Source organism: Bactrocera neohumeralis, unplaced genomic scaffold, assembly GCF_024586455.1.
Source record: "Bactrocera neohumeralis isolate Rockhampton unplaced genomic scaffold, APGP_CSIRO_Bneo_wtdbg2-racon-allhic-juicebox.fasta_v2 cluster11, whole genome shotgun sequence".
NCBI lineage: Eukaryota > Metazoa > Arthropoda > Insecta > Diptera > Tephritidae > Bactrocera > Bactrocera neohumeralis.
This window is the reverse complement of record NW_026089624.1, coordinates 13454002-13467310: the sequence shown is the minus strand read 5'-3', so window position 1 is coordinate 13467310 and position 13309 is coordinate 13454002. Positions and strand designations below refer to the sequence as shown.

Below are 13309 nucleotides of genomic sequence, written 5' to 3'. Positions count from 1 at the left end.
AAAGAGTTTGCATTAGAAGTTAACATGGAGAAAATTGAATTTTATACTTGGTAAACAGCTTCACGCATACTACATTTATAAATAGTTTTAATTTTTAATATTTTCTTTGGATTGTTGATATTTAGGTAAGTATTAGATGATGCCGGGTGGTCGCCCGGAGCAATTTGTATTACATTATTCTCTTACATTCAGTAGGTGGTATGATCGGAAGGGAGGTTGCATGAGACACAAGAAGGTGAATTACGTGTGTATTTGCTGTGTAATAATTAATTGACATTGCTTACAACGCATAGGATTAGGGTAATACGGACGGACAGTGAGGTTCCTCCAGGCAACATCAATTCTTTCAGGAAGTTTGTATTTATCAAAAGTTAATAAAACTACACCCGTAGCATTACGGGAGCCGTCAGCAATTCGTGAAAACTTATGTACAGCAGAAACACCCTGCTCCTTAAGACCATCAACAATATCTTCTTCTGATAAGTTATTCAGAAATGGGGCGTATATGGTGCCTTTAACCGTATTCAAAGCATTATGAAGCTTGACATTGATATGACCTCCGCCAGGTAAAATTTTTGCAGAAAGAAATTTGCTAGCTGTTTTGTTGTTATTTACAAAGAGCAGTAGGCTACCATCACGTAGCTCAGTAACTTTACTTACTTCCTTACTGATTGCTTGAATACCTTTATACGTAGCGAAGCATGATGACGAATTAAGTGGCTTTGTTGTCGTCCAGGGATGACATGACCAAAAATTTGGATCATCCGTGTTTGAGACTGGTACTCCGGAAATTGGTCAACGGGATCGGATTTGGTTTTTTTCTTTTCTTTTTTCATTATTGGAGATAATAGGGAAACCTATTATCCCCTTAATTTGGTGGTCTAGCCATAGTAAACGCGAATTTTAGTTTAACAAATTAAGAAATTAAGTGATTGAAAAGATATAAAACGATAAAAAATTAATTCACAAACAAAGCACGAGCGTAATATAAACGCAGAACAAACCGTTATACCGTTTTAACAAACTCAATAAGCACAGAGCGAAAAGCAACCGGTTACGATGACAGTTCGACGGTGAATGGTTATAGGAATAAATTTTTCCCTATTCATTGAAAAAACCATCAAATATTCCATGCAATCACCTTAAATGTCGGCATAAATTGATCTCTTATAATTTTTGTAGCGCCGAAAGAAGTCATTTGAAAAGACGAATTGTACTCTTGTATATGATTTAAAAAATGTTTCGATTCTGGTGATGTCTCAAAAATTAATGATTGTAATGGTTCAGGAGGCGGTTCAAATTCCGGCAATTTTACTTTCCCGTTAGCGCAACACATTCCAGCCGTTTCTCCCGAGAATTTAGCCGCTTCACAATGTGGGCATATAACATCCATCATTCCATTATATCCATGTACATTATAGTCGATTGAAGGGTCGTAATCAAATGCAGCACGGAACATATCTTCCAAAACACGACGTCGTATTCACGTAGGTCTTGCTGAATTTCTTGCATGATGAGCTTCTTCAAATTTATTTCGTGGACGTCGCACTGCAGTTTGTGATACTCTTTGTGACAACACGCCCCGAACATTTCGAGTACGTCGACCTATGTTTGATTTTGGAAGTGCCGGCACTTTCTTTAAAATAATTTCTTATATGATCACTTCGTTTGAAACACACATAAAGAGTTTTCACTGAATAATTTTCAATAATTATTCTTTTAAAGAGCCGGAATAAAAAAGCAAGCGACCGAAATTGAACGATTCAAATAATTTACAAATCAAAATATTGAAAAACAAAGCAAAAAGGAATTGTATGAAAAGTCACTTTTTGGAAATTTCCAATTTTTCGACTTTTCCTTATGAAAAGTATATGGTTTTTTTATATCTAACCTTTTCCAGATCCACAGCGAACACTTTCTGATTTCATGAAGATTGGTTCCGCCGTTCTCGAGCGTTAGCGTTACTAACAAACAAACAATCATTTTTACTTACCTACATATGTATGTATGTAGGTACATATGTATGTATATACATATGTACATCCAAAATAAAACGTTTGTATGGGAAAAAGAAAAGGGCTGTTTTTAGGGGTTTTCCGGCAACTTTCGTAATTTTTTCTTACATAAGAACCTTTTCTTAATAATAACAAATACAACAAAAAAAAAATCAGCCAAATCGGTTCAGACGTTTATGAGTGATGAAATTACAAAGAAAGTGGCATTGATTTTTATATATATAGATTATTACACGCACAATAACAATAAGTCTTCCGTGTTGTCAAATAATAAGTATTGCCATACATAAATCATTAGCCCTTTTCTTGCTATAGTATGAGTAAAAAGCAAAAAAGAAGTTTTACTGGAAAAAAAAACCTGACACACCCCGGTGTTCGGTCAGGGTTATTTTTTTGAAGCGCGGCCGAAGCTCGCACACGCAAAAAGGAGTTTTACTCGAAAAAAAACCTGACAAACGCCCGGTGTTAGATCGGCCAGGGTTATTTTTTTCCTGCATTTGAGTTTTTTTTTTATTTATTTTTATTGTTTTCAATCGTTTGGGATATGGTAACACTTATTTGGCAACACACAACACTAATTGTTATTGTGTGTGTAATAATATTTATGTAAAAGGGAAGAATTTAGTATACCGTTCCAGGATTTCAAGGATAAAAAGGATATGGTCGGATAGAGGAGATTATCCTGATCAAGGATATATATGGTTATAGCAGCGGGAAGCTTATAGTTTAAGAGATATTCGCGTTTAAAATTTAAAATTTGCAATATTTTAATAGCATTTTTTCTATATTTAAAATTAATTTTGCACTTATATTTTTAAATTTTATATACACTAACACATCACTAATTCGTTTTTACACATTTATTTTATATAATATATTGCAAAAATTTAAAAATACATTTGTCAAATAATAAGTGTTACCTTATCGACATCATTTCTAATAGAGTGAACAGATTATACTTCGGGAATCAACAACCCATAAAAAAAAATACACCTAGTCAGCCCAACACTGGGGTGTATTACATTTTTTTCGCGTAGAACTCCTTTTTGCGTGGGCGGCCTTCGGCCGCGCTTCAAAAAAAATAACCCTGGTCGAACAAACACCGGGGTGTATCAGATTTTTTTCGCATAGAACTCCTTTTGGCGTGGGCGGCCTTCGGCCGCGCTTCAAAAAAAAAATAACCCTACTCGAACAAACGCCGGGGTGTACCAAATTTTTTTCGCGTAGAACTCCTTTTTGCGTGGGCGGACTTCGGCCGCGCTTCAAAAAAAATAACCCTGGTGGGCCAACACCGGGGTGTATCAGATTTTTTTTCGCGTAGAACTCCTTTTTGCGTGGGCGACCTTCGGCCGCGCTTCAAAAAAAATAACCCTGGTCGAACAAACACCGGTGTGTATCAGATTTTTTTCGCATAGAACTCCTTTTGGCGTGGGCGGTCTTCGGCCGCGCTTCAAAAAAAATAACCCTCGTCGAACAAACACCGGGGTGTACCAAATTTTTTTCGCGTAGAACTCCTTTTTGCGTGGGCGGACTTCGGCCGCGTTTCAAAAAAAATAACCCTGGTGGGCCAACACCGGGGTGTATCAGATTTTTTTTCGCGTAGAACTCCTTTTTGCGTGGGCGGCCTTCGGCCGCGCTTCAAAAAAAAATAACCCTGGTCGGTCCAACACCGGGGTGTATCAAATTTTTTTTCGCGTAGAACTCCTTTTTGACAAATTATTTATAAATTATTATTTGACAAATTTATTTTTACAAATGATGTCGATAAGGTAACACTTATCATTTGACAGTTTGAAATTAATTTGTTATTATTAAATAGTCATAATTCAACAATAATTTAAATGTATAATAAAAGCTATTTTTGCAATATATGATATAAAATAAATGTGTGCAAACGAATTAGTGATGTGTTAGTTTATAGTAAAATATAAAATGTTTATTTTAAGCCAATATCTAAATAGTAAATATAAAATAAATATGTAGAAATATTGCAGTGAAGTGTGAGTGTATAAAAAGTGCATAATATGAAAGAAAAAGTTACTACAAATCGAGAAATTGCAAATTGAAATTAGCGAAATTTTCAACTTAAAATGCAAATATCTCGATAACTAAAAGTTTGCGGCGCCTATAATTATATATTTTCTTAATCTGGAGCATCAAACCTATCCAACCATACCACTTTTAACCCTGAAATCGTGGGATGGTATACTAAAGTTTCCCCAAAAAAATAACTCTGGTCGGTCTAACAACAGGGTGTATCAAATTTTTTTTCGCGTAGAACTCTTTTTTGCGTAGACGGCCTTCGTCAATACCATTTATTTACTAGTATGCAACCCTATTCTTATTGTGCATATGCAGAGAATTGTAACTAAAATAAAATAATTAAAATAAAGCTTTATTTACAACAAATATTAAAAAAATTAATATACAGAAACGTTATAATGAAGTGTTACTAAGTGAAAAATGCATAATATAAATGAAAAAGTTATTCACAATATACAAATTATCAATTAAAAAGTTGTAAATTTTTTAACTTTAAATGCAAATATCTTTAAAACTATAAGTCAGCGGCAACTATATTTATATATTTTCGTGATCTGGAGACCGTCACCTTTCCAGTGATATCCCCCGAAATCCGAGGATGCTATTCTACCGTGCCTACTTCTTTCCTCACTGATAGAAATTGAATGCTGCATAAAAAAACTGAAAAAATAGAGGATACTATTGACATGCACAGATGCAATTGCAGTTTTCATTCTGTTAAAAAGGCTAATCCAACCGACATTTTGGCACAATTCCGATTTCTTTGGCGCCGCGACTTGAAGGTACCGTTGGAAAGAGGAAGTCCTCCTGATTAAAAAATAAGTATGAAAAATGAATTGAAAACAATGCGTGTAATAATATTTATGTAAAATATAAAATGCTTATTTTAAGCAAACATCTTAAATATTAATAAAAAATAAATATGTAGAAATATTGTAGTGAATTGTAAGTGTATAAAGAGTGCATAATACGGAAGAAAAACTAACCATAAGTCGAGAAATTGCAAAATTAAATTTGCAAAATTTTCAACTTTAAATATCTCGAAAACTATAAGTTCGCGGCGGCAATAATGATATATTTTCTTAATCTGGAGCATTAGCACTATCCAACCATATCACTTTTAACCCTGAAATCGTGGGATGGTATACTAAAGCCGACCCTTTTTTTCTCCCGTAGAACTCATTTTTACATTGGCAGCCACTTAAATTTTTTATATTTTTTTTAATGTTTTTCAACGATTATGTTTCCTGTATTTAGGGTATAATATTTCTTTATATTTATATATATTTTATTATTTTAGTTTGTAAAATATTTTACTATAGTAACACTGATTATTTGACACATTTATTTTTACAAATGATGTCGACAAGGTAACACTGATTATATGACAGTTTGTAATTCATTTGTTAATCTTAAATAATCAAATTCAACAATAATTTAAATGTGTATTAAAAGCTATTTTTGCACTATATTATATAAAATAAATGTGTGCAAATGAATAAGTGATGTGTTAGTGTATATAAAAGTGAAAAATATAAGTGCAAAATTAATTTTATATATCGAAAATATGTAATTAAAATATTGCAAATTTTCAACTTAAAACGCGAATAACTCGAAAACTATAAGCTTCCTGCGGCTATAATCATATATATTCGTGATCTGGAGAATCTCCTCTATCCGACCATATTCATTTTATTCCCGAAATCCTGGGATGGGATACTAAATTCGGTAAAGGTTCAGGAGAGCGGCTTTTCTGAAAACGTGCACCAATTTTCACGGGAAGTGTCTTAAAATACTCGTTTTTAGTTCTACTTTACGAATATGTTAGGCGCGTGCTTTTAAAAACAATATTTTCTTTGTTTTAATAGAAAAACATCGTATTTCCCGAAATCAAAAATTCACGTTTGCACTTTACACGCCTTTAGATGTTAACAATATATTTTCTATCAATTATATACACGTAATTATTGATGTTCTTTAATTAGTTAATTAGAGAAATGGTTTTTATTGTTATTTTTTATAAAAATATGTAAAACTTCTCAATCACTTCACTTCAACGAAAAAGGCAAGGTTATGTTCGAAATTATGGCATCGCTGTTGTAAATTCGAATCTATTGATTTATGCACTGATCGTTTTCGAATTATCGATACTCTCGATATTTGAGTTTGAAAGAGAATTGGTAAAAATGAGGTCCAACACCTCGGCGTTCATAATTCTTCTGTGTCCAACTTCTTCTTCTTTCTGCAATAATAATGAATTATAAATTTTTCTATCATGTATTTCTCATTTTTACCAATTCTCTTTCAAACCCGAATATTGAGAATATCGATACTTTAATTTCATTTTATTTTTCCAATTATTATTATTTTCCTATTACGTATTTCTCATTTTTACCAATTCTCGTTCAGACTCGAATATTGAGAATATCGATATTTTAATTTCTTTCTATTTTTCCAACTATTATTATTTTTTTATTATGTTTCTCTCATTTTTATCAAATCTTGTTTAGTCTCTAATATCGAGAGTATCGATATTTCGAAACCGATCGCTGCTATACAAGCACTAGTATCCAATTGAATTTCGAACAGTGATTCCATTTATAGCGTAAATATCGTGCAAAATCGTAATTTTTCTTTTTGTTTTTACTACAAAAAAACATAAAAATAGATAACGCGCCGTATATATTCGTAAATTGGAATTAAAAACACGAATTTTAAGACATTTCCCGTGAAAATTGGTGCACGTTTTCGGAAAAGCCGCTCTCCTGAACCTTTACCCTAAATTCTTCCCGAAAGTATTTTTTGATAGTTAATATAGAAAAAAGAATCACGCGATAAACCAAACAAAGAAAAAATTTTAAAAATCCTACATATTTACTGTTTAAGATGTGGCAAGGCTCGTTTTCCTCATAATTGTAAACAATCTAACCTTTTCAACGAAGAGTGTGCTAAGTGATTTTTAAATTAATAAATTTAGGTAAAATATAGCAAAATAAAAGTGAAATGTAAGCTTATTTCAAAGCTTAGAGTGTGTATTTAAATATACAAAGTAAAATATGTGAAAAAATTTGGGTAAAATTTAGATTAGCATCCCCGAATTTCGGGGATAAAATGGGTGTCACTGGAAAGGTGGCGTTCTTCAGATCACGAAAATATATACATTTAGTTGCCGCTGACTTATAGTTTTTAAGATATTTGCATTTAAAGATGAAAAATTAGCAACTTTTATATTGATAATTTGCTTATTGTGAATAACTTTTTCACTTATATTATGCACTTTTCACTTACTAACACTTCACTTTAACGTTTTTGTATATAAATTTCTTTAATATTTATTGCAAATAAAGCTTTATTTTAATTATTTAATTTTAGTTAAATTCACAGCATTTTCACAAGAATAGGGTTGCATACTAGCAAATAAATGGTATTGCCATATCTGCCTAGTAGTCAACAAAAGAAAATAAGCAAGAACATTGTACCCCAAATACCTGAAAAAATTTTAATATAAAAAATATTTTGTCATAAATAAAACCAAAAACAAATTTATGGTTGGTATGTATGCTTAATAGCTTGTAAAAGCATTTCGAATGGGTCTTCGTGGTTTCTGCGTATAGTTTTACGCCACAGATATTCAATAATTAAATCTGTAAAATTTTGTTGGTTCGCGTAATTGTCCTTTAAAAAGTATCGTTTTATGACACGCCACTGTGACTCAATCCTTTGAGTGTGTGTCCCGTCTGGGGCGACAAAGGGATTATCCGGATCACTATGATTGACCCTTCGGTGCTCATACCCATGATCGGAAAGGCAATTATATGCCCTCCAAAAGTCGGTACATATAATTGACCCTTCCGCCACGTGCTTCTTGATAATAGGTATGAGCACCTCAGCAGATCTTATGTTCTCGGGACACACTGCCAATCTCAAGTCCTCGCTCCCATCCTCTACCATGCCCAGTACCCAGTGACCTTCACCTCTTCTACCTGAAATATGAGAAAATAAGTTAGTACGTAAAATTTTATATATATGAGTTATTACCTTTATTGTATTTTCGTTTTCCAAACTTGCTTTCATCTATTTGTACTATTTTTTCGGGACCACCAATTTTCCCCACAGCCTCTTCCTGATCTACTTGATACAACACAACGGCTTCTCGACAGTAGCTGTACCAATCGCATATGGTGGCTGTTGACAAAATAGCTATAAAGCTGTTTTTTCTGACTTCAGTCTGACACCAGTGAGAAGCGTATGCGAACATCAGATAAAAAATCTGAGGCAATGGTATCCTTGCATTTTCAAACCAAGTGCCTTTGGCCCTCGATATTGCGGCCAGCGAACGGCAACTACCTCTACGGCATCTAAAAGATCCCACCGTATTATTCCCCAATAGAGTGGGGATCATGGGTGTTTTGTGCTTGCGGCACAATTTATTGCTCAAAATTAAGCCCTCTTGTTCCGCAAAGGCAATGCATTGCTCCCTAGTGCTAAATGTCTGAACAACTTTTGTTATATTCCACATCCTTCTTAATTCTGCAACGGTAAGATCACTTCTACGTACACCGCGGCTGGTGGAAGGTTCATTGAAATCTACAGAGAATACTTTATTAAAAATTTAAAAGTTTAGATATATTTGATAACATACCTGATCGTTGTGCACACATTTTTTAATTATATTTTTTTAATAAAAAACCAATTTAAATAAATGAAAATATTCAAAAATCATTAACCACACTTGCTAATTGCTTCACCAAATTTATAAGTAAAAGCGAAACAAAAAAATAAACAATACTTAGTTTGAAAATTAACAGTACAATTGTTGCTAGAATTATTCCCGTTAAAGAAAATGAAATGTTAAAAAGGGAGTTATACCCTTCACGGTATTACAACTTTTTATCCAAACTTTAAAAATTATTCTAGTTGATCAAATTCTGTGGAATCGTTCATCGTCGATCCAACACCGAAATGTTCAGAGTTCTACGCGAAGGAACTCTGAGCACCCCGGTGTTGGATTGACCTGGGTTATTTTTTTTTAAGCGCGGCGGAAGGTCGCCAGTACAGAAAGGAATTCTACGCGAAATAACTCTGAACACCGGGGTAACCCTGGCCGATCCAACACCGGGGTGTTTAGATTTCTTTCGCGTAGAATTCCTTTCTCTACTGGCGGCCTTCGGCCGCATTTCAAAAAAAATAACGCTTATTTCAAAAAAAATCTCTTATTTCAAAAAAAAATAACTCTTATTTAAAAAAATAACTCTTATTTAAAAAAAAAACACTTATTTAAAAAAAATAACTCTTATTTAAAAAAAATAACTCTTATTACAAAAAAAAATAACTCTTATTTCAAAAAACATAACTCTGGCGGTTATTTGCAATAAATATTAAAGAAATTTATATACAAAAACGTTATATTGAAGTGTTAGTAAGTGAAAAGTGCATAATATAAGTGAAAAAGTTATTCACAGTAAGCAAATTATCAATATAAAAGCTGCTAATTTTTCATCTTTAAATGCAAATATCTTAAAAATGATAAGTCAGCGGCAACTAAATGTATATATTTTCGTGATCTGGAGAACGCCACCTTTCCAGTGACACCCATTTTATCCCCGAAATCCGGGGATGCTAATCTAAATCCCAGCCAAAAATTTTGTGAAACATAGAGAAATAACATGTTTTCTTAGTGCAAATTTTTGAACTTTTAATCGTGAATATTTTAAAAAATATTAGTAATTTTTACATTATTTTTAGATATTCCTCCTCTGGAGAAGCTCCCCTATCCCTACATACCCTATTTATACGGAAATTCGGTTTTTTTACTCCTCCGCCAAAGTAATCGGAATCGTGCCGACATCTTTGACAAATTGTAAATCGTTTGGTAATATCAGAACCTTGAAAACAGGGGTGTATTTGGATTTTTATCCGCCACTGTATATGAATATATCTGGGGATCTTCCTTGATCAGCTGATATACATGTTATGCCCGAATTCGAAATTTTCTACGCTAAAATTTATCCAGAACCATAAGAGGTTTAAAATGATTCATACCCATTGTGGACCATGATTAGTCTTTACGTACTAATAACACTTTTAATTGCTACTTATTTTATAGTTTAGTACGAATGTATTTACAATAATGAAGAAGTACTAAAAAAAACTTAAGATATTCGCACCGAATATCGTTTTTATCTACTTATGCATTTTAAACACTTCTCACAAACATTAATAATAAATAACAATTTTATACTATTCACCATACGCCTAAAAAAACTTAAGATATTCGCAAAGAATATCGATTTTATCTACTTATGCATTTTAAACACTTCTCACAAACATTAATAATAAATAACAATTTTATACTATTCACCATACACATGAACAAACTTTACTCTCGTTGGAAAACTACTATCACTTTAGTCTATCACTCATCAGAGTTCATTTTAACAAATAATTTGCGTTCAGACTAGAGATCGACATATGTCGAAGCTGTTGCAACTGGTTTGATATAATATTATAACAGATTTCGTGGTGCAACTTAGAACTTGAGTGCGATCATTGGATTGTTAAATACCCATTACAGGCTACAAATACTGGGGGTATTCGCTTGCTTTTGCAAAACCCTTGCACGGTGCACGAATTGGTGCACCGGCCCAACAACAAACACACGCAGAAAGTTATTTGCAATGGCTGTAAAGGCTGGGTTTTAGAATAACATCCTCGGATTTAGGGAATAAAATGGGTATCACTGGAAAGGTGACGTTTTCAAGATCACGAAAATATACATATATAGTTGCCGCTGACTTATAGTTTTAAAGATATTTGCATTTAAAGTTGAAAAATTGACAACTTTTACATTGGTAATTTGTATATTGTGAGTAACTTTTTCACTTATATTATGCACTTTTCACTTACTAACACTTCACTATAACGTTTCTGTATATTAATTTTTTTAATATTTGTTTTAAATATAGCTTTATTTTAATTATTTAATTTTAGTTACAATTCTCTGCTTTTGCACAATAAGAAAGGGGTTGCCATGGTTATTTTTTTGGAGCGCGGCGCGGAAATATCCCCGAAACCCGGGGATGCTATTCTAAATTTTACCCGCTGTAAAATATGTCAGACCAAAACCCATGTATATTTGCGTGCAATGTCATGCAAAAATATAATTGCAACCCTGTCATTTTACAAAAAGACATATTACGTCGTTAAATTGTTGAAGAAGGTAAGTTTAAAATAGATTTTATAATTTCTATTTAAATTATAAAGATTTGTTACAGTTTTTTTTGTTAAAAATGTATGCAGAAAGTGCGCCAATTCACAATAGCCATGCATAATAATCATTCACAATAAATTGACCGAATCAGCCGTTCATATATCACCAGATTCTGCAATGGGTGCTGTCGTGCCCTTGTATATTTCGGTATAGTATTTTTGCAATTTGCAATCTTGCAAGAGCACCCCTACTATATTCGGACCGACATTGAAAACAGATTTGTATGTTGTGGAATCTAAGTCGTTCGGACCGACAATGTGTGTTTTCGATTAGTTTTCACTGACAGCTATCAATATCGGCATTCTCTTGCTCTTGCAAGATTGCACGATGACTCAAAATGCAAAAATCCTATACCGAAATATGCAAGGCCAAGAGAACACCCATTGCCGAATCTAATGACATATGACGGCACGAAAATAAACATGGGCTTTGGTCTGACATATTTTACAGCCATTGCAAATAATTTTCTGCGTGTGTTTGTTGTTGGGCTGGTGCACCAAGTGGAAATATATGCAATTCGTGCACCGTGCAAGGGTTTTGCAAGAGCAAGAGAATCCTCCTAATATGAGAATATCATGTGACAGCTGTATTTGTATATGGAATGTAAACAAATATCAACTGTAAATTTAGGGCCGGCAAAATAAGTCTTCCAAACACATCGATTAAACTAGAGCAGGCGCCGATTATATTGAGTGGAATGTAAGTTTTCAAATAGTTTTCAGCGAAAACTGTGTTTTCGTTTGACATATTTTACATAACCGAAAACACAGATTTTGGCGCTACACAGATTATACAGGACAATTCCATGCCCACTTTCAAGGTATTATACCAGAATATTGTTTTATAATATTCAAGTTTGTGCTGAAATCCATATTAATATTATAAATGCGAAAGTAACTCTGTCTGTCTGTTACTCTTTCACGCCTAAACGGCTGAACAGATTTTGATGAAATTTGGTATGGTGATAGATGATAACCTAGAAATGGTCATAGGCTATAAATAATCACGCCATCGTTCTTAGGGGGTAGGCAGTAGGCAGGTAACTAAATTTAGTTAGTGATTTTTAGTCGTTTTTGTTGGGACTTTTGCTCTTTCACATCTAAACGGCTGAACGGATTTTGATGAAATTTAGTAAGATAATAGATGGTTACCTAAAAACGGATATAAGATCAAAATGATCCTGTCATCGTACTTAGGAGGTAGGAATTAGGCAAAAAACTGAATTGAGTTAGTGATTTTTTTATGGATTTTGCTGGGAGTTTTGCTCTATCATGCCTAAACGACTGAACGGATTTTGATGAAATTTAGTTAGGAGATAGATAGTACTTAGTTTTTATTAGATAGTACATTTTTATTATTAGGTAGTTGAGGTAGCTGTTAGATGTAGGTATTTTTTTAACCAATCATTCATATCTCTAGGTTTACTCAGATATGTATTATTCTTTATTTTTGCAGTCGCTTTCATTTGTTATTTCTCAATTCATGTGCATCTACATATGTATGTGCATATTGTTTATGCTACATGGTATGGATTTGTTTTCAAGTGCACATGTTGTGTGACCTTGGGTTTGTTTTAATGTGAGTACATTTACAAACAGTTGCTAAAATGTATTCTAAGAACCCATGGGTTATCATATGTAAACATTTTATCCTTAGTAATGCTTGTGTTATTGTTTGTTGAATGCTATTGTTTTGCATGACAATGCATTTTAAGGGGTCCCGGTGGTCTAGAACGCTCAATTAAGGGTGTTTTCTGAATTTTTTTTAAGGTTTAAAAAAAGAGCAATCAATTTAAAATTTTTACAGTTTATTTATACACTTATGAAAAGTACAAAAATATTTCTTTCTTAAGTAAAAAATTTTTAACAATATTAAAAATGGCGTCCAAAAAAAGCTATCTTAAAAAATTACTCCCGGTGCCATTGTTGATTTTGACTCTTCTGAACCTCTGAAACATAAAAACCAAATAAATTATTACTCA

At 33.0% G+C, this 13309-nt stretch overlaps 2 protein-coding genes across 18 annotated transcripts in view; both read right to left on the bottom strand.

The window, feature by feature from the left end:
• The window catches only part of LOC126765927 (RING finger protein 11), a 65130-nt gene extending 54609 nt beyond the window's left edge, over positions 1-10521 (bottom strand). For 3 of the 17 annotated variants that reach the window (XM_050483644.1, XM_050483641.1, XM_050483658.1), the window contains exon 1: positions 10307-10409. The gene's annotated coding sequence lies outside the window, so the exon portion shown is untranslated. Of the gene's footprint in view, positions 1-1141; positions 1163-9842; positions 9863-9943; positions 9964-10225 lie in introns of those variants that run through there. The other 14 variants (XM_050483646.1, XM_050483649.1, XM_050483645.1 and 11 more) reach the window with 12 other exon arrangements.
• LOC126765941 (uncharacterized) lies at positions 6125-10219 on the bottom strand. The gene is made up of 3 exons (XM_050483684.1): positions 10101-10219; positions 8097-8645; positions 6125-8041 (listed from the first exon to the last, which is right to left on the bottom strand). Exons 1-3 carry the CDS (start codon positions 10102-10104, stop codon positions 7602-7604), a joined length of 993 nt encoding a protein of 330 aa, XP_050339641.1. The 5' UTR covers positions 10105-10219; the 3' UTR covers positions 6125-7601.
• Positions 10522-13309: the final 2788 nt, after the last annotated feature.

Bases quoted from the DNA above. Each gene is read 5' to 3' on its own strand.
- LOC126765941 (XM_050483684.1), bottom strand. The intron at 8,042-8,096 runs GTAATAACTCAT...CTCATATTTCAG, and splicing joins AAAACGAAAATACAATAAAG to GTAGAAGAGGTGAAGGTCAC.